The sequence below is a fragment of the Pleurodeles waltl genome, chromosome 2_2 (genome assembly GCF_031143425.1).
Source record: "Pleurodeles waltl isolate 20211129_DDA chromosome 2_2, aPleWal1.hap1.20221129, whole genome shotgun sequence".
Taxonomy (NCBI): Eukaryota; Metazoa; Chordata; class Amphibia; order Caudata; family Salamandridae; genus Pleurodeles; species Pleurodeles waltl.
The window spans coordinates 876546269-876566893 of NC_090439.1; the positions used below are offsets into that span (position 1 = coordinate 876546269).

At 40.2% G+C, this 20625-nt stretch overlaps 1 protein-coding gene across 2 annotated transcripts in view; it reads right to left on the reverse strand.

The window, feature by feature from the left end:
- Positions 1 to 20625, reverse strand: part of RGS22 (regulator of G protein signaling 22) — a 742354-nt gene that overhangs the window by 665691 nt on the left and 56038 nt on the right. For both annotated transcript variants that reach the window (XM_069220550.1, XM_069220549.1), the window contains exons 3-5: positions 12409 to 12471; positions 6447 to 6665; positions 928 to 1013 (exon numbers count right to left, since the gene is read on the reverse strand). In XM_069220550.1, the coding sequence (XP_069076651.1) occupies positions 928 to 1013; positions 6447 to 6665; positions 12409 to 12471 (368 nt within the window). The remainder of the gene's footprint in view (positions 1 to 927; positions 1014 to 6446; positions 6666 to 12408; positions 12472 to 20625) is intronic.

Sequence of the window (20625 nt, forward strand, 5' to 3'; positions counted from 1 at the left end):
TAGGTTTTCTGTGTACTGCACCTTCTAGTTTTGATTGACTCTGTATGAGTCTGTAACACTGTATTCTTATCAAGAACAGACACTCTTTGCTTAGCTTCCCATAGTCTTCTACAGCTGTAGACCAGCTCAAGGAATCGTTTACCCACCCATCTTTGCTAAATCCTTCAAGACAAATCATCCCTACTCTGAGAACCTAGGAGTTTGGTACGCCTTTCTTGTGTGGTGTGTTGATGGCAAAAAGAATGAAATAGTGTGTTTTATAACAGTTTCCCACAAATTCTAGTAAAATACATATATTTTTTTCTCTGGTATTCATGTTAAGATATTGCACTTGTGTAGAGCTAAATGCATCTCAAAATGATGTTCAAAATAGTGAAAGTATTTCAAGGTGAATCACCTGTTCCTTGCAATATCAAAACACATCAATATGTTGGTACTAAGTCCTAATCTCTCAGAAGAATGACTAAAAGCCAATATGAAATGTTCACCATGACCCTTCATAAGTAATTTGGGTAGGTTGGATGTACACTGAATACTATAATTATTCATTGGCTTTGCAAGAAAACATTTTCAAACCTGAAGTAATTCTTACATGATATCAACAACATCAATTGGAATCAAAACACAATTAATTGCTACTTTTCCACAAGACATCAATATCCTCAGCATAAGGAATATGGGTATATAAACTCTACGTATAAAATATTACTGTCATATGTTGCTCATTGTACACTCACATTTTAATAAATCAGAAGAAACATTTGAATTAAACAGTTGAAGAAAATGCCCCCGGATATTTATAATGAAAGCAAAGACTATACTCAAAGATATCCACAAAGTGGACTTGTAAATAAAAAAGTGCAGGTAGGAAAGTGAAATTCAATGTTACAAAACAGTGTTTATGGTTAAAATAAGTTATCAGCATACCTATATTCAAAGTAGCAGTCACTTTTCAGGAATGATGGGAGTCTTTCCTTCATAATCCACTGCACTCCTTGTTCTCGGTTCAGGCACTATAAAAAGGGAGTCTATCATCAGAGAGAGCATGCTGAATGAAGACTAATTTATTTACAAACTGCTCTGTGACATGTTTTAGTCTGAGACTTGGCTGGATCTCTTCCCTTCTACAAATGGTCACAGCATACATTTGTCGTTACAGCCTGCCCTTATTCAAAGATACAGTGTGTGCGTAGGTTATCTGCCTTGCATTAATTACACTATTACGGGTAATCCCCATTAAAGCCTTTACCGATGGACCCTGTCTCTGAAGCCGGAGCTATTTCCCTCCAGACCAATAGTTGCAGATGGAGGCGGGTAAGATGGTCAACAGAGGGCACAGGGTGGGAATTTAAAATAACCTGAGGAAAAACATGAAACCAGTCAGAGAGGAACCATCAGGTCTCCCCTCCGCTGATTCTCCACATTTGTCTGAATCAGAGTTAAGGAGTAAGACATAAATAAGGCCTGGAGCCCAACTGGATTCACATGGTGCCACCCCCTTTTCCAGCGCCAAGCTAAAGAGCCTGGTATCCTGCAGCAGATTGATGGAATGAGAGAAATACCAGTCACTTCAGTATTGGGTTAACAGGTTTCTTTGGCTTAATGGATTTTAGACAGCATCAGTGGGACTCACAGAATCATGCTGCGACTCACTAATACCTCCAAATAAGGCTGACCGTGAATCTCTACAATCCATAATTCATTGAAGAAGCACAACGGGTGAAATACTTCACAGATGCCAAGATGTTTTAAGGCATGACTTAATAATTTTCTTTTACAGCGGTCTCAGGAAACAGTCACAGAATTTTGAGAGTGGCTCCAAAGCGGACCCAACATTGATACAATTGTTCATCCAAGAGGGTAATGTTTCCCTTTGTGGAATATAGGTAGCAATTAGAAATAAGGAATACATGGTAGTTTCTCAGTTAGAAATTCTGCTTCTTGTTTGAATCAACCACTTTCCTTCATTAGTTCAATCATACATGTGATATCTTATACAATGTTGGGAGTACAATCTTTTGGAGTCTTTATTAGTTCCTCCTGTCATTCAATAGTTGTAAACACTCATTTCTATACATCTGTTCGAGTGTGATCACAGATGCGTTTCTCGCCCACTGGAACCGGAGTGTTTGCTCAGACATGGCAGGAGCTGTCAAAGCTCCTGCTAAGTCAGAGCAAACAATTATGTCCTGAGGGTGGGCACTCCAGAACATAACAGGAGCCATCCTGGAGGGTGGCAGTCCCCAGGGTCATGTATGGCTCCATAAGGTGGGTCACGCGGCATCCACTCCATCGTTTTAATTTTGGGCCCAGGGAGGTGGTGGTCCCCTGGGCAGAGGGTCTGTGACTGACCCCCTATCTTATTTTATTTCAGTCCTGGAGAGGTGGCGGTCCCCATGGATGCGGGGGCGTACATGCTTTCCACATTAAAAATAAATGTTTTGCCGCAGGGAGGTGGTCTCCCCTGGGGCACAGTGGCTGCACGCCTCCCCACATCCTTATTTTACAGTGCCTTGGGGAGGTGGTGGTTCCCAGGGCTTTGAAAACCCCTAGGTGGGGGCTCACCCCTCTCCATTTTTCACCTCCCCAGTGCTCCCCAGCCCTGGCCCACCCCAGGGGGCAAATGTAAAAGAAACCGAGGAGAGACCACAATTTTTTTTTTTTTTTTAAACACATAATGGCAAAATTTGCCGAACCACTGTGATTTTCGCCATGATTTAAAAAAAAAAAATTTTAAGCCGGGGGGGAGGGGTCCTTTGGGAGGATGGCACCAAGGCTAGAGGAGTAGGGTAACAGTACCCTACCCCCTTTTAATGTTTTTTTATTATTATTTTTTATTAGACTCGACTGAAGCAGAGTCTCAAAATGGCTGCCAACACGTTCTAATTGGAGTGCTGGCAGCCAATCAGGTTTCTGCATGAGATCTGGGGTATTTGCAAAGTCTCTGCACCTCCAGATATAAATATTAGTTTTTTTTAATATCTCAAAACCTACTGAGCGGATTTACACCAAACATCAAAAAAGCTTCTTTCTGGACGATCAAATGCTACCTTTTTGCCAAATTTGGTGTAATTCCATCCAGCCAGTCGGGATGTAGTCGTGTTCAAATTCCCTATGGGAATTATAATGGGTAACACACTTTTTTTTACCCCCTCCCTTTTTTTCTCAGGCCTTGCTTGATGGATCACCCTGAAACTTCCCAGGTAGATAACTTTTTTTGGGAACATTTTGTGAAGATTCATCAAACGGCAAAAAAGATGTTGGCAAGGCAAAAAACGCTTTTTCTATGGAAACATCATCCTAAATATAATTACCTAGAGGCAACCACCACTAGATATATATATATATATACATATATACAGGGAGTGCAGAATTATTAGGAAAATGAGTATTTTGACCACATCATCCTCTTTATGCATGTTGTCTTACTCCAAGCTGTATAGGCTCGAAAGCCTACTACCAATTAAGCATATTAGGTGATGTGCATCTCTGTAATGAGAAGGGGTGTGGTCTAATGACATCAACACCATATATCAGGTGTGCATAATTATTAGGCAACTTCCTTTCCTTTGGCAAAATGGGTCAAAAGAAGGACTTGACAGGCTCAGAAAAGTCAAAAATAGTGAGATATCTTGCAGAGGGATGCAGCACTCTTAAAATTGCAAAGCTTCTGAAGCGTGATCATCGAACAATCAAGCGTTTCATTCAAAATAGTCAACAGGGTCGCAAGAAGCGTGTGGAAAAACCAAGGCGCAAAATAACTGCCCATGAACTGAGAAAAGTCAAGCGTGCAGCTGCCACGATGCCACTTGCCACCAGTTTGGCCATATTTCAGAGCTGCAACATCACTGGAGAGCCCAAAAGCACAAGGTGTGCAATACTCAGAGACATGGCCAAGGTAAGAAAGGCTGAAAGACGACCACCACTGAACAAGACACACAAGCTGAAACGTCAAGACTGGGCCAAGAAATATCTCAAGACTGATTTTTCTAAGGTTTTATGGACTGATGAAATGAGAGTGAGTCTTGATGGGCCAGATGGATGGGCCCGTGGCTGGATTGGTAAAGGGCAGAGAGCTCCAGTCCGACTCAGACGCCAGCAAGGTGGAGGTGGAGTACTGGTTTGGGCTGGTATCATCAAAGATGAGCTTGTGGGGCCTTTTCGGGTTGAGGATGGAGTCAAGCTCAACTCCCAGTCCTACTGCCAGTTCCTGGAAGACACCTTCTTCAAGCAGTGGTACAGGAAGAAGTCTGCATCCTTCAAGAAAAACATGATTTTCATGCAGGACAATGCTCCATCACACGCGTCCAAGTACTCCACAGCGTGGCTGGCAAGAAAGGGTATAAAAGAAGGAAATCTAATGACATGGCCTCCTTGTTCACTTGATCTGAACCCCATTGAGAACCTGTGGTCCATCATCAAATGTGAGATTTACAAGGAGGGAAAACAGTACACCTCTCTGAACAGTGTCTGGGAGGCTGTGGTTGCTGCTGCACGCAATGTTGATGGTGAACAGATCAAAACACTGACAGAATCCATGGATGGCAGGCTTTTGAGTGTCCTTGCAAAGAAAGGTGGCTATATTGGTCACTGATTTGTTTTTGTTTTGTTTTTGAATGTCAGAAATGTATATTTGTGAATGTTGAGATGTTATATTGGTTTCACTGGTAATAATAAATAATTGAAATGGGTATATATTTTTTTTTGTTAAGTTGCCTAATAATTATGCACAGTAATAGTCACCTGCACACACAGATATCCCCCTAACATAGCTAAAACTAAAAACAAACTAAAAACTACTTCCAAAAATATTCAGCTTTGATATTAATGAGTTTTTTGGGTTCATTGAGAACATGGTTGTTGTTCAATAATAAAATTAATCCTCAAAAATACAACTTGCCTAATAATTCTGCACTCCCTGTATATATATATATATATATATATGTGTCTTTCCTAGCACATGGTTACAGAGGTAGACACAAAAATCAGGAGAGATCCAGAGCAATGATGGTGCAGAAAAAGTAAGGTTTATTGTAAACCTCCAACAAGCATAATCATGTAAGAGTGCAAAAAAAATAATAAAAGATCATGGCTGATGCATTTCGCATAAACACATTCGACTGGGCCTAAGTTGCTATCATGGCAACCATTACTTATTTGCTTGGTCCTTCACTGATTTTCTCAGCTCATGCCATATTAGAGCGCAACCCAACCTAGTATGGTGAACATCCTTGCACTTCTTTTTAACATGATTGTCCCTTTATATTCCATTACAGTGAGTTTCAAACACAACCACATCAGGCAAGTACAATATTGTGTGTTGTTTTTCTCTGGGAGGAGGCTCCATAACTCACTTCAATATCTGTAAATAACCACGTTATATCATACATTATATTTAAGACTCAATTGCTTAAATAAGCAAATTACAAAATAACATGGATTTGCAATTCAAAAATGTGTTATTCTTTTCTTCTGGTCCAAACAGACATCAATTCAGTATTATGAACATCCCCACCCAAAAGGGCATTATATAGGATAGTTTCAGAACATGATCGTCTAGTGGAGAAAATAGAGTCTACATATCCCCTTCATTCAATCAATAACATCATTATGACATTGCAAATGTCAAAAATTTCAAATAAGGTACAAAATGGACTGTCCTTCAAACAGTAGTTATCAATTAAAAAAATAGGATGGTTACAACTTGTCATGTGCTCCAAAGAAAGGGGAGCTCTTATAGCCATTTGAACCACTGCACATCCCCATAAGTGACCAAGATGCTGTCAAAAATAGGTAATTCTCAAAAAACAAAACAAAAGTGCTTAGATACAGTGCAATCAGTAAAGTGACACGTGCTCCAAAGAAATATTTCTATTGCACATGAAATCACAGTATATTTCCATAAATGGCCAAGATGCTGTTCAAAATGAGTACTTCTCACAGATATCCATTGAGAGAATGTGCAAAGTACTCAGATACAGTGCTGACATAACAATCAATATAGTGCTATGCGCTCTATGTACACACAAAGCTGCCTTTGTATGCACAAAAATAAAAATGTAAATAAAAAAGATATATCACACATCCTATGGTGATTTAATCACTGAAGGTTTTGAAATTCTCCCCTAAATTTAGTTAGTTTAGAACTCTAAACATCAGCAATTAGAAAAAATGTATTCAAATGCCAATAGATAGTACAGGACCATATACCCCAGCAACATCACTGGTCATGCACCGACCCAGCACTCAACATGTTGCCTCAATGAACAACCGGGCCCACACCTAAACTTGGGAATGATGCACTCGCCAATAAAACCAGGAGAACACCCACGCAATCGCCACTTGCAGAAGAAAAGGGTCAGAGTAGGTAAAGTGGACTTAAATTAATTTACTAGGGTAAACACCGTGCACATATACATTTCATATATCACGACACTGGACCTTACCATGACATTGTAGGTGTTATCAATGTTTAAATCTTTCGAAGAGCTTTTCTTCTTTGGGGGTTCAGTAACTGTTGCAAGTCTTGTGACATCATAAACTGGATTTGGGGGTTGCTGTTCTCGCAACAATTTCTTCATTTGTTGTTTCAGATGTTCAGGAGCATTGTTAATCAGTTCAAAAATGCCATAAATCCTGTTGAATCTAACGGGCTCTGAAAAGGCCTTGAAGAGAAAAAAATATATATACATTTGTTTTACACAAATAAATAAATTGAAACCTTAACATCACTGACATCTGAATGAAATTCACAATTCCAAATTATCTTTCATCAAGTTTTATTTCTACGTGTGCTCTAGGTGGAATACTCTCTAACTAACTGCATCTTCCAGAGGTGTTTATTTTCTGTTTACATACTACTCATTTTCTAGGATGTTCTATGACAGTAAAAAATGACAATCTAGACAATAACAAACATCCCTCTAAATGTTTATAGCCAAAGTTCTCTATGAAAGCCCACCGCTATGGTATTAATGAAAAGATCACTACAGAAGGGAACCCTCGAACGATGGCCTCTTTTGTCCAAATTACTTAATATTTACATAAATGTATTTAGATGATGTAATTACGAAGGATCAGCAAAGCATTCCATATCAATTTAGAGGCAACCCCACAAGCATTAAATTATGTTTTGATAATGTCATTACTTATCTAGGTGAAACAGTTTTTTAACTTCATGGGTCATCCTGCAACACTTGCAGGCTATAAGAACAACCAGGAAAAAATGAAACCAAAGTCCGAAACGGTATATGCAGCATTATACAATAATACTGCTTAGAATATTAAGGGATCACAGTTTTAATAGGGCCTGATTTAGAGTTTGGCAGCCAAATACTTTCATCACAAAAATTATGTATATCCTTTCTGTCTTATTACCAGTGTCAAAAGATAGACTCTAACTCAGGCCCTTAAAGATATGTCAGCCAAAACCATGGGTTAAATTATGAACAAAAGAACAAATCTCCTTATAAATGGAATCTACCCGTGCCAATTAACTTTGATAGGATGAGACAGAACCTTTAAGATGATCCTTTGTTTTAAGTTTAATGTTCTATGGCAAATATCTCTATTTACCCAATCCATTTTAATGAACATATAGGAGCTTATTCCATTATTTATATACACATAGCAAACTTCCTGAGTTTAACTGCAGGGAAAATGGGGCCTCATCACTATCAGAGTTATTGGAGATTTTGGGGGAAAGAAGCTAGAATATGCACAACTATTTCTGAGGGTTTCTCCCTAGGATGAGTAATTGGTGTCTCCCTTCAACACAGAAATACATACTATATTAGTAGTTACCCATCCCAGCCCTCCAGCTCTAGATCACAGAGCTGCTCTCTCTCTAAAATTACCAAAATGAGGACATTGGTCTAAAGTACATACTACTTTCTGGACTATTCTGACTTCATGTCTCTCTACTCCCCACTTTTCCACCATCAGCTTTATCCGGCTTTTTTATCATCTATCCCATTGTGCATTTTATCAATAGGCTGAATCAATTGGAGGCCAATTCTGGAAAATTAATAGCCGGCCCTATCACTCTTTCCAGCTCCTTGGGGTTGATTACAGCAGGCATTGCGAGATAAGGACAGAAAGGAAACAGGCAAAGAAAGAAAAGGAGATAATAGAAATAAACTGATGGAAAGAGAGTGAGAGAGAACAGAGGAAGGGAGAGGCAATAGAGGGATAATAATTCTGCTTATAATCATGATATTCTTGGTATATTGCATGATACAGTATTCAGCATTTAATTTTCCACTCCATTTTTGTCATTCCCAAAATATGTGCATCCAGTTTCCTTATACTATCTTGCCTGATTTCATTTAATCAGATTAAAAAGGCCCTATGAATACACTGTTCCACACTGTGATCACTGAGAAGGCATCACAAAGGAATGGGTCACTGAAGTTAAAGCTGGAGGAAATTCCTAAGAACGATGATCTCCCATCATGATTAACAATGATCCCCGGTTAGCTAACTACACCACTGACATGTTAGCATCCCAGGCCCTAAAATCGTGAATGTTTCTCTTCAGAACTGTCTGTAAAACATACATATTAGCCAATTAATTTACATGTTGTATTATGGTAGGATTTATTGGGCCACATCTGAAACAAGCACTGACAATGTCAATATGTCTGGCTTGTACATGAAAGTGCTTCTTCAGTCACTGGTGAGCTTGGACACTGAATAGGTCATCAAAGGTACATTTAGAAACTATTTTAGAATTAAATAAGATTAAAAGAGGAGGAAAAAAGAAACGAAATGGAATCTATAAAAGAGGAAAATAGAAATTTAACGGACTGGCTCATCAATTCTGGCACTGAAGAAAATTCATTTTCAGATGTGTGTGCATGTGTGATCAAGCAAAATGCCATCACCTGTGAGGCAATAAAGCCAATGGCTGTAGTGGACTCACCCCGTGCAGTTTGCTTCTGAGTAGAAGCAGAATGTGAATGACATGTTAACAGACCAATAGCAGAATTGGGCTGATCTAAAGGCCCTCTATGTGGCTATATCTATGTACATATTTTTATGGAATGTGTTTGTTTTTTTAATGCTAGGAATACAATTAAAGTGGTCAGTCACTCCCAAGTGTTCTACCTCCAGGATTCGTCAAAGGAGGTAACCAAAACCCTTTCACTACTATGGTAATCAGGAATATTCCACGTTACAAAATACCTATCTACAGGCGTTGACACAGTGCAATAACAATACACATTTAAATGCATACTGACTTTAACACATGTTTAAATGACAAATAAGTCAGGGTTACAGTCTTTCCTGTAACCTTTCATGATAACCAGATCCCATCGCACGGCGTCTGACATTACCTTCCCTAACAAAGCAATCAGGCCTATCCCCTTTAAAACTGGCTTAATCCAATAACCAACTCAAGACATCAGACATATAGTTGTAAAATTATAATATTCACAAAATTACAGTTTACAGGACAATATATAACCCCTATGACACATGGCTTATTAGGATTTTAAGAGTGCAAATTGTCTTACCCCCAAGAGTTTGCCAGAGGGGGGTAATGAACATGAAAATCCTACCTGCTCTGTTTCAAGGTGAGACTACATGTAACAGAATACTTGCCTGCACGCTTTAGCTCAGGTAAATAAGCCATCTCTAAAGATCTACTGGCTGTAGCATAGGTTTCTCACAACAAGGTAAAGCCTACTGCATTTGTCATAGCATTTCATATAGTAACAGATCAGACCTATGGGTATTTGAAAAAAACTATTCTTACTTAACCAATCAAGCCTACTGTATTAAGCATAAGCTTTCCCAAGTACATCAACGCAGTCTAACTTTAAACCTCTTCTCTACTACTGTAATATATATGAATCCATTTAACAAAGTACAATGACAATCTACTTTGAGGCCTATTATATTTCACAATAAATAACTGATTGAATTAAATAATTTTTCTTTTGCAGTTTTAAATAATGCAAACTTGGCCCAAGGGCATTTAAGTGTTTTACATGTGCACCAGTTACGTTACATTACATAAGGTCAGATTCTTTTTTTAAGGCACTGGGAGAGTAAGTGATTTGTCCAGAATCACAGGATGTTACGCCCTCACAGGGATTTGAACCTGGTTCCTGAGTTCCAAAGTCGCCATCTCTGGCCGTAGCATCACAACCACTCCTTAAGTTAGGTCTACTGTCTTTGTCGTAATTATTCAGAATCAAGGTGGCCTAACGAAGATTGTCTTAGTAAAAATCTTTTACCCCCAGGGTTTGACAGATTGGCTAACCAACACAAGAACGCTTGCCAATTACACTAACAACTTTCCCTTATATGGGCGTTAACACAGTGTAATTACTATCCACCATTTAAGACATACTGGCATTAATATATGCTTTTTACAATAAGTAATAAACAGGTCAGACCTGTGGTATCTGATATAACATTTCACAACAAACTGATCAAGTTTACTGCCTATATTTCTGGCTTATCATCATCACCACATAATGCCTACTGTGCTGCGCTTAAACTTTTCCCCAATTCAACAATCATGCATAGTATTTAATCTACCTAAAAAGTGTTGGTCAGAGGGATAAACTAATACCAAAACATTTGGCTCCTACTGTAATGTGTGAGACATCATGAAACAAAATACTTGTCATTAGGCTTTAATATATGTGTTGCACAATTAATGTGAGGCCTACTGCTTTTATCACAATTCATAATAAATAGATCATGGGTTTAATACCCATAACCAGCTCAGCCCTGCTACACTGACCATATATTGCCCACAATGCAAAAACAGCAATGCAAGCACTCCTCTTCAGTGGAAGCACAAAACTTCTGCTTAATTAAATGCTGTATTCAAGGTGATGAATATGTGGGTAGAGCCAAAGCACCTACCTCGGTAGTGCCTTTTAAAGCACTGTTTAATCACACGTGAGTCTACAGCAGGGGTCTCCAACCTTTTTTGCAAAAAGAGATACTTAAATTCAATTAATATAATCCTGACTTAATGTTATTACTATTGTAAAAGTGAGCATATCCGCCAAAGTTACGTTAGCAACCACCCCATGCAAAATTACGATCAGTGATCACCTCACCACCTCAGACAAGGTTGCCACCACTAATTATCAATTTGGAACGCCTCTACATAGGTAATATACAACAGCCATAGCTGTAATACTCTGCGTACCACGGTAATAATATGAGTCATACATCTTGCTAATGATGCATGATTTATCACTCAAATATTGTCTCTGAATATATTTTACAAAGTATATAGTTTTTCACGAAACATTAGCTCAAAAGTTCTGAAAATACACACATTTCCATCTCAAACACACTCTTCAATTTTGGTATACATATATTAATTCAGCCTAGCAAAAGCTTCTAATTAAGTAGGCTGGGCTGCATACAGGAGTTCTACTTACAGGTACCTGGAGAGCTACCAGTAGCTCACAAGCTACTCATTGGAGAAACCTGTACTACAGCACAACTGTCTAGCCATACCTAAAAAGGTCTGGGCAATCAGGTGGCAGTTGTGGGTGATTCAGGCAGCAGACAGTAGGGGCCTCCACCAAGTACCATCAGATAGGAATAGAGGCTTGTTTGCAATGCTCATTAAGGTGCAATATTGGATACTCATCAAGGTGCAATATCGGGCTGGCAAATACAATCTTATCACTGTTGCATGTAGCTCACAGGCCAACCTGTTTTTGTGCCATAGCATGCAGTTAATATGCAATCCATAAAGCCTAGATGCATGTTTTTTTATTATCCGGCCTATTTTTGAATTTCGACTAAAGCCTGCAGTACTTAACTCCAAGCAACTTCATCCTCAAATATAAGAATGTCCTGCATCTCTGATTTCTTAGCAGTATACTCAACATCTGAAACGTGTGCTTCTGCGATTCCCCAGAGCACAATCTCTCTGTTATGTCTTTATGGCCTACTCATCATTCTGTTAAAACCTACAAGTCAGAGTTGATTGATATCATGAACCTATAGTCATGGCACAGTGAAGACCAACAGCTTAGAACTTGGTATTCCAGGTTCAACTTGAATCTAAACGTGACAGATGCCGGGAAATTGTTTTCTTTTCTGTGAATGGTCCTAGGTTTGTGGAAAGGTCAGCCATTTCCTTCAAGAGTTTCTGTGATATGCTAACTTCTCAAACACATCCTAAAAGACCAAGCTCATCAGAAGGTGGGTATAAAATGTTGGCCTTTTTTATGAATGAAAGGGAACCTACTCATGCACCTTGTCATGGTCAATTTGGCCTAGGGCATTAAAGAATTTCAAAAGGTACTTCCACTACCACACCAGGCCCCAAGATGCCTACTAAGCGACTCTGTGCACTCTACTTGTAAGATACATTATTAAGATTAACATTTTAAATAGTATATGAAGTAAATAAATACTTACAGGAAGACTCAGGAATTCATTGAAGTAGTCCACAAGCAAATCGTCAGATGCTAAGACATCCTCCTGAAAAGAGACAGTATCAATACCTTTAGTTCAAGATTCTTGAAATCTTTTCACTTAGTATTTAGGTGGTAGGGAAACATAATTTAGCCCATAATGTACCTCTTTTGCAAAATCCTAGTTAGTATAGTGATTCTCCTGATAGGGAGCTCGCATAGATGTGCCTTATAAATACCTAATCAGGACAAAGTTATTTCACTAATTAGATAGATTCTGTCTTTGGACACCCTGCTGCATCCATAAAGTATCCCTATCAGGGTTTTGTTTGCATCTTTGAATTCGTGAAGAAAAGCAACAATATTGATTCTCAGCATATTATAATATTTATACTTGCATGTACTCATTTAGTAACAAAAAGATACAATTCATCCTCCTTCACCTTACCTCGCCAAGAAAGTAACCGATATGTCCTGCAACAGGCTCAAGCGCACCCCCATGATCCTCCCCCCCCCACCCTCCTGGGCAGGGATGGAAGGGGAATCACTTCCCCTTCCACCCCCGCCACCCCCCTTCCAGTGACATCTGATGATGTCAGCACTCGGTCGCGCACTGACCTCATCAGAGGCCACCCCCATCATGCTGGAAGCTCAGCTTCCAGCGCGATGGAAGAAAAATGCTTGCATTTCTCTTCCGATCAGGGGGTGGGTCAGGAAGAGAGGCATCAAAAAGAAAGACCTTTCCTTCGATGTCTTTTTGAGCATTTCTGCAGCCCGAACGTGAAGCGATCAGGTTGCAGAAATGCCCACTAGACACCAGGGAGTTTTGTTTATATTTGGAATGAGGGGAGCGAACTCTTGAGAAAGGGTCACTCCCAGGGGGGAGTGGGGGAGGGTATTTTTTATAAGGCCTTTTCTGCCCCACCCGGGGGCAGATCTGCCTTTTTTCATTAGGCCAATCTGCCCCCTAGGGGGCGGCCAGAAACCACTAGACACCAGGGAACCAATTTCATGCAAGAGGAATGACCCCTTAGGCAAGGGTTGCTACCCTTGGGAGGGGGGGGGGGGGTTGGGGGGGGGGGGATTTATTTTAGCCCATTTCTGCCCACCTTGGGGGCAGAGTGGCCTATTTTAATTAGACTGATCTGCCTCCAAGGGGAGCAGAAACAACTAGGCACCAGGGATTTTAGTATTTTTTTTATACAGATGGGGAGCGATCCCTTAGGCAAGGTTCACTGCCCTGGGGCAAATTTATTTTAGACCATTTCTGCCCCCCTTGGGGACAGATAAGTCTATTTTTATTAGGCAGGCAGAAACCACTTAGGCACCAGGGATTGGTGTGTGTCTGTATTTTGTTTGGGGGAGGAGGGGAACCCCTTATGGAAAGGTTCTCCCTGTGGGAGCATATTACTGTTGGCCATTTCTGCCGTCCTATTTTGTAAGGCCCGTCTGTCCCCAAGGGGGTGGGGGGCAGTAAGTCCACCTGACACCAGGGAAGAATGTTTTTCAAAAAAAGAGGGTGGGGTATGGCCATACCCCCACCCCAAACAAATGGGGACAAAGTTGTTCTGCCCACCGGTGGGCAGATGGGTCATTCACCCCCAATCCATTCCCCGGAGGTGCGGGGGGGGGGCAGAAAGCCTACTAGACGCCAGGGAATTAAAAACAAATAGTGGGTTGGTGGCTACCAACCAGTATGGGCATGGTTATGCCCACACCCCAACTGAAGGGGATAACTGTCTTTCAGCTCTCCCCCGGCACCTTAAAAGATCCCAATGGTAAGCAAGAGGACATTTGATTATTTTGGGTTTTGAGTTTACATTTGGGCCATGAGAGCTTGGCTAACTCTCAAAATCATCCCACTTGGTATGGTGAGGGCTGCACTTTTTGGACTTTGGGATGCTGCCATATAGAAAAATCCTCAAGACCTAGACATATCTGAAAACGAAACATCTGGATGAGTCCAGGGTGGTCTGCTTCACATGCACCCTGCACCATTTTCTTACCCACAATACCCTGCAACCTCCAACTTTGCTTGAAATCACACATTTTCCCCACATTTCTCTGATGGAACCTTCCGTATTCTGCAGAAATACACAAAATTCCTACCACCCAGCATTGTCACATCGATACAAATAAAAATTCTGCCCCACTTGTCAGCCTAAAAACGTTTTTTTTTCTTTTTTTTCTGAAACTGCCCTTTTGGACCCGCTTTGCTTCCCCCTCAAGTTCTACATGTTTTTGGCTCTTCCCTGTCACAGGCACTTGGCCCACCTACACAAGTGAGGTATCATTTTTATAGGCAGATTAAGTGGAACAGTGGGTGGTAGGAAATTTGTGCTGGTGTGGTGATCCCACACAGCAATGTGGCGAAAATGTGATTTTTTTATATAAATGTGAAGTTTGCCGAGGATTCTGGGTAAGAAACCACTGAGGGATCCGCGCAAGTCACACCTCCCTGGACTCCCTCAAGGGTATAGTTTTCAGAAATGTCTGGGTTTGGTAGGTTTCCCTAGATGGCTGCTGAGCCCAGGACAAAAAACGCAGGTGTTCCCCGCAGAAACAGGTAGTTTTGTATGTGATAATTTTGATGTGTTCAAGTAGTATTTTGGGGCATTTCCTGTCATGGGCACTAGGCTTACCCACACAAGTGAGGTACCATTTTTATCGGAAGAACTGGGGGAATACTGGGTGGAAAGAACTTTATGGCTCCCCTCAGATTCCAGAACTTTCTGCCACCGAAATGTGAAGAAAAAGTGTTTTTGGCCAAATTCTGAGGTTTGCAAAGGATTCTGGGTAACAGAACCCGGTGAGAACCCCACAAGTTACCCCATCCTGAGTTCCCTTAGGTGTCTAGTTTTTAAAAATGCACAGGTTTGGTAGGTTTCCATAGGTGACAGCTGAGCTAGAGGCCAAAATCCACAGCTAGGCACTTTGCAAAAAAAAAAAAAAAACAGGTCAGTTTTCTTTTGGAAAATGTGTTTTGTCCATGTTGTGTTTTGGGGCATTTCCTGTCACGGGCAATATGCCTACCCACACAAGTGAGGTACCGTTTTTATCGGGTGTTTTGGGGGAATGCTGGGTGGAAGGAAATTTGTGGCTCCTCTCAGATTCCAGAAATTTCTGTCACCGAAATGTGAGGAAAATTTTTTTTTTTTTTGCCAAATGAGGTTTGGAAAGGATTCTGGGTAACAGAACTCAGCCAGAGCCCCACAAATCACCCCATCCTGGATTCCCCTAGGTGTCTAGTTTTCAAAAATGCACAGGTTTGATAGGTTTCCCAGGGGCCATCTGAGCTAAGGGCCAATTTCCACAGGTAGACACTTTCCAAAAAAACATGTCAGATTTCAATGTAAAAATGTGATGTATACCTGTTGCGTTTCCTGCTGAAGGCATTAGGCCTACCCATGAAAGTGAGGTACCATTTTTGTGAGACTTGGGGGAACACAGAATAAAAGAGCAAGTGTTATTGCCCCTTGTTTTTCTCTACATTTTCTCCTTCCAAATGTAAGACAGTGTTTAAAAAATACGACTATTTGAGAAATGCTCTGTAATTCACATGTTAGTATGGGGACCTCGGGATTCAGAGATGTGCAAATAACCACTGCTTCTCAACACCTTAGCTTATGCTCATTTTGGAAATACAAAGGTTTCCTGGATACTTATTTTTCACTCTTTATATTTCCCCAAATTAATTGCGGTATACAATGAAATCCCATGCAAAGTGTAGCTCCTTAATTGGCTCTGGATACCTAGGGTTCTCGATGGACCACAAGCTCAACATATCCCCGCAGCCAGGAGAGTCCAGCAGACGTAACGGTATATTGCTCTTAAAAATCTGACATCGCAGGAAAAAGTTACAGAGAAAAACATGGAGAGAAATGGCTGTTTTTTTACCTCAATTTAAATATTTATTCATTTATGCTGTTATTTTCTGTAGGAAAACCTTGTAGGATGTACACAAATGTCCCCTTGCTGAATTCAGAATTTTGTCTACTTTTCAGAAATGTTTAGCTGTCCGGGATCCAGCATTGGTTTCACACCCATTTCTGTCACTAACTGAAAGGAGGCTAAGAGCACAAAAAATAGTGAAAATGGGGTATGTCCCAGTATAATGCCAAAATTTTGTTGAAAAATGTGTTTTTCTGATTTAAGTCTGCCTGTTCCTGAAGGCTGGGAAGATGGTGATTTTAGCACTGCAAACGCTTTGTAAATGCCATTTTCAGGGGGAAAAAAACAAGTCTTCTTCTGCAGCCCTTCTTCCTATTTTTTTAAATAAAAAAAATTCGCTGTATTTTGGCTAATTTCTTGGTCTCCTCCAGGATAACCCACAAATTCCGGGTATCTCTAGAATCCCTAGGATATGGGGAAAAATGGAAGCAAATTTGGCGTGGGTAGCTTATGTGGACAAAAAGTTATGAGGGCCTAAGCGTGAACTGCCCCAAATAGCCAGAAAAAGGCCTAGCACCTGAGGGGAGCCTGGCAACGATGGGGTTAAACTGTAAATTTTGCTTAATTATACAAATACTCTGGAACTTTCCAGTTTTGATGTGAGAAAGTCTAAAACATTTGGTAAAATGTGTGGTGTTTTTCATGTAGCAATTCATAAAATGGACAATCAGCAATTATGGTATCCCAAGAAACCTTAATGACATATTTTTACCAGATAAAATTTCATCAGCCATTATTCACCAAAGTTTTGCGAGTTAGTGTTGACGGTTTATTTTTAGGGTGCCTTGTAAAAGGTGATGTATAATATAGCAGTCCTCATCTTCAATTTCAGTGCAAAACTGATGATAAAAATCCTGACTATTAAAAATTACAACACGGAATGAGTAAAACCTAATTAGAATTTCAACCCTCTTCTTTGTCAAAGCTCCCACAGTATGAGTCCGAGGCATGTCAGGAAATCAATCAACCACACTAGCTCTTTAAATGGATAATTTTTCGGCACCGACAATTAACACAAAAATATATGTGCCATGTCAATCAATATTCTCCTGTTTGTCGCCACTATAGACAAAGGATGTTTGATGCTGACCTGCATTAAGAAACTTTCACTTGTTTTAAATTTTTGTTTTGTCTTAGGTGAACTGTTTAGATCCCTTCCATTGTTTTGTTTGCATTTTTGTTTTGTCTGAGATGAGCGGTTTGAGATTTGCTTTGACAATACTCTGTGGTCACACCCAGAAACCCATTCAAAGTATTAATTAATTTTTTTAGGATGAGGATCGCAATGCAGACAGACATCCCAGAAACCTGACCATCCCTTGCAGTACTTGCTGTAACTCACACACGGTCGGTTGCCAAGGTATTTCTTTCCCAGGAAAGTAAGGCGTCGGCCTGTCTCTGCTGGCACTATAGGTTCCCTCTATGTACTGTTGACCGTCATAGCAGGATTATGAAGAAGGCCTCTACGTTGCTTAGGGACCTCATGTACCTATTCTATGTTTCCTGTTTTTTTGCTACTGGCACCTGATCTGTTTTCACTCTTTAGGTTTGTGGGTCAAGAGGAGGCGATGCTATTTTACCTCCTATATTAGGCGTATTATGAAGCCCCTTGCACAACGTCAATGGGGCAGCTTTTCTGGGCAGAAATATGCACCTGTTGTAAGATATTGGAGCATTAGTTGAAGGGGAGTGAAAATCTACCTCAAATAATAATCACAATCCATGTCAGGCTGAATCACAGAGTTACAAAATTAACTTGTGCTTAACTCCCTGGTAGCTTAGCACAAAAGCAGGCTTAACTTTGAGGTAATGTTCAAAGTATTTATGCAGTGCTTAAACAGTAACGAATTGAAAACACAAAACAAGAAAAATCCCAAAACAATTTAGAAAAACAGAAAATATTTTATTGTAATAAATAAATGACACCAAAATGACAAAAATGCAATAACCCAAGTTATGGATTTTTAAATGTTAAGGTCCAAAATAGTGCAGAAAAGCATTAAGCACCAAATGTGGTCATCTTGTTTCCCTTTACTGGGATATGAGTAAGGTTAAAGACCTAATGTGGTGCAGAGAGGTTTGGATACAGAGACTAGGGCTTGTTCAGATGAAAAGTTTTACCTTCAGACTTAGACTTTTTATTGGGAGAAAAATATTCCTCAGTGGGGCAAAGCAGCAGGCTGTCGTCAAAGAGGGTTTCATGTCAAAAGATAAGGTCTTGGCAAAGCTGTTGACTTTTGGGGGAAAGCTCAGAGCAGAAGAAATTTTAATTTCACGCCCAGAGAAGGTCCCTCGTCAGCCAGATACTCTTCATGCCTTTGCCTGCTGAAGATTTCTATCTTTGGTCTAAGTCCCTTTTTCGGAACTCAGATTTTTCCATTAGGACAAGGTTGCAGGCTGTAGTGGAAAAGGGCTCCTCGAGGTCGGACACCTCCTCCGCAAAGCCCGATGGATTGGATTTGAGGCTGCGCAGAACAACATAACAGGAGCACCTGAATCTTTAGCACAGTGGTGATGCATCTTCGTCAGATCCATTTGGTAGGTGGGACACTGTCCCTTGTGGGCTCTCAGAGTGGAAAGTTGGCAAATGTTTTTACATCCCAGGTTTCAGGAAACATCATGAGGTTTATACTTTGACATCAGCCAAGGGCCTAGGACCTTGGGACAGCACTTAGGGGTGAAGGCTTACTTTGGAGTATGGTACAGGGCAAGTCCAGTTGGAACTGATCATTTGCAAGAAAGACCTCTGAAAGCTTGCTGTGGCCCTATAGCTCAATCTGAGATCAGCTAATTGACCCTTAGAGTCACTTTGGGGTCAAGACAAAAAGGTCCAGTCTTACTTCAGGTTCTATAGACAGTAGGAAAGTCCTTCTTCTAATTCTTCATAGATTCAGAAGTGTTCTGAGTAGGGTACTGAATGTGTCACATTTATGCCCAGTATTAGCCTGTGAGTGGGGGGGGGAACTCCTAGTTACTCCAGAACCCATGGGGTAAAGGTTCCCAGGGTTCATTCAACTTGAGCACTAAGTTGGATTTTGAATTACTATTGAAATGAGCATCATTTTCCTAGCTGCTCCCAAACTTAAATTAAGCATTATAGATTGTTTTAACATACTCTAGTATTTGCCTACAGGAGACAGCCTTCCTACAGCATCAGGGGTTTTAAGGATTTTCACCACCTCTTCTCAAATCTTTTCTGATAATGAGAAAGATTGGAAATGTACTCCTGACAATGGCAGATATAGAAGTTCTTCCAGGGTTGGGGAAAAAAAGTGTTTGGAGGGAAAGTGAACTTGTAAACGCTCAACAGATTTTCACATGAGCAAATCTAAAATACAGTTCATAAATATTTTCTAGGAGTACGATTTCCTGGTCTACTTCTGTAAATTATTGTGAGTTCATGAAAGCCACTAGTTCAAAGACATATCATGGGTGCACTTTTGTGACTTTCTTTAGGAATTGGGTGCCAAATTAGGTCTGGCGTTAACAAAGACATTTTGTTTTTATTAAACTTCTATTCCTCTCTCTATCTATAATCTATGGCTTTATTGTGGGTAATCGCATTTTGCTCTTCCACAAGGAGCATATTGTCACACAAAGTAGTTTTGCTCAGTGTCAGGAACTACTGTGGCAATCAGTGACGTAACGAAACTGGAAAGGGCTCCCCTACAAACAACATGGAGGGGACACCCCTCCAGACTCACTCAGGGCAGGTGTTGTGCTGAGGGGGGCCTTTGGAGGGGGGCTGCAAGGTCTTAGTTACATCACTGGTGGTAGTGTGTGATTGTTTAGACCTAAAACATTTTTCTCTTTTTGCCAGTATTTGTTACAATGGTGAGGGCCTGGCAGCTCCCACAACAATAAAATGTTACAAGAGCCATGTCAAAACAAGACATGCATTGACAAAACCAAAAGTCTCACAAAAAATGTTGGATTGGTCGGCTTTCGCAGTGCTTGTTTACTTTCATGCTTCCCATAATCTTCTTACACTGATTTTCTATTAAGAATATTTTTGGGAAATACTAGCAAGCATTAACACTTTTTACTAAATGACGCTTCAAATAAATAGCACCTAAAATTTCATAGAAGCAAAACTTTTTTTCCTACTTGCATTTTTTCTGAACATTTTAGTTTGGAAAAAAAAAAAGAATCAGCACTCTTGCTCATGAGCTCCTGCAAACATTTGCATCTAATCAGAGAGCATTTTGGGAATATTATACTTAGATTCCTATTGTTAAACTTTTCAAACGTGTGTACACTTTTTTCTTTT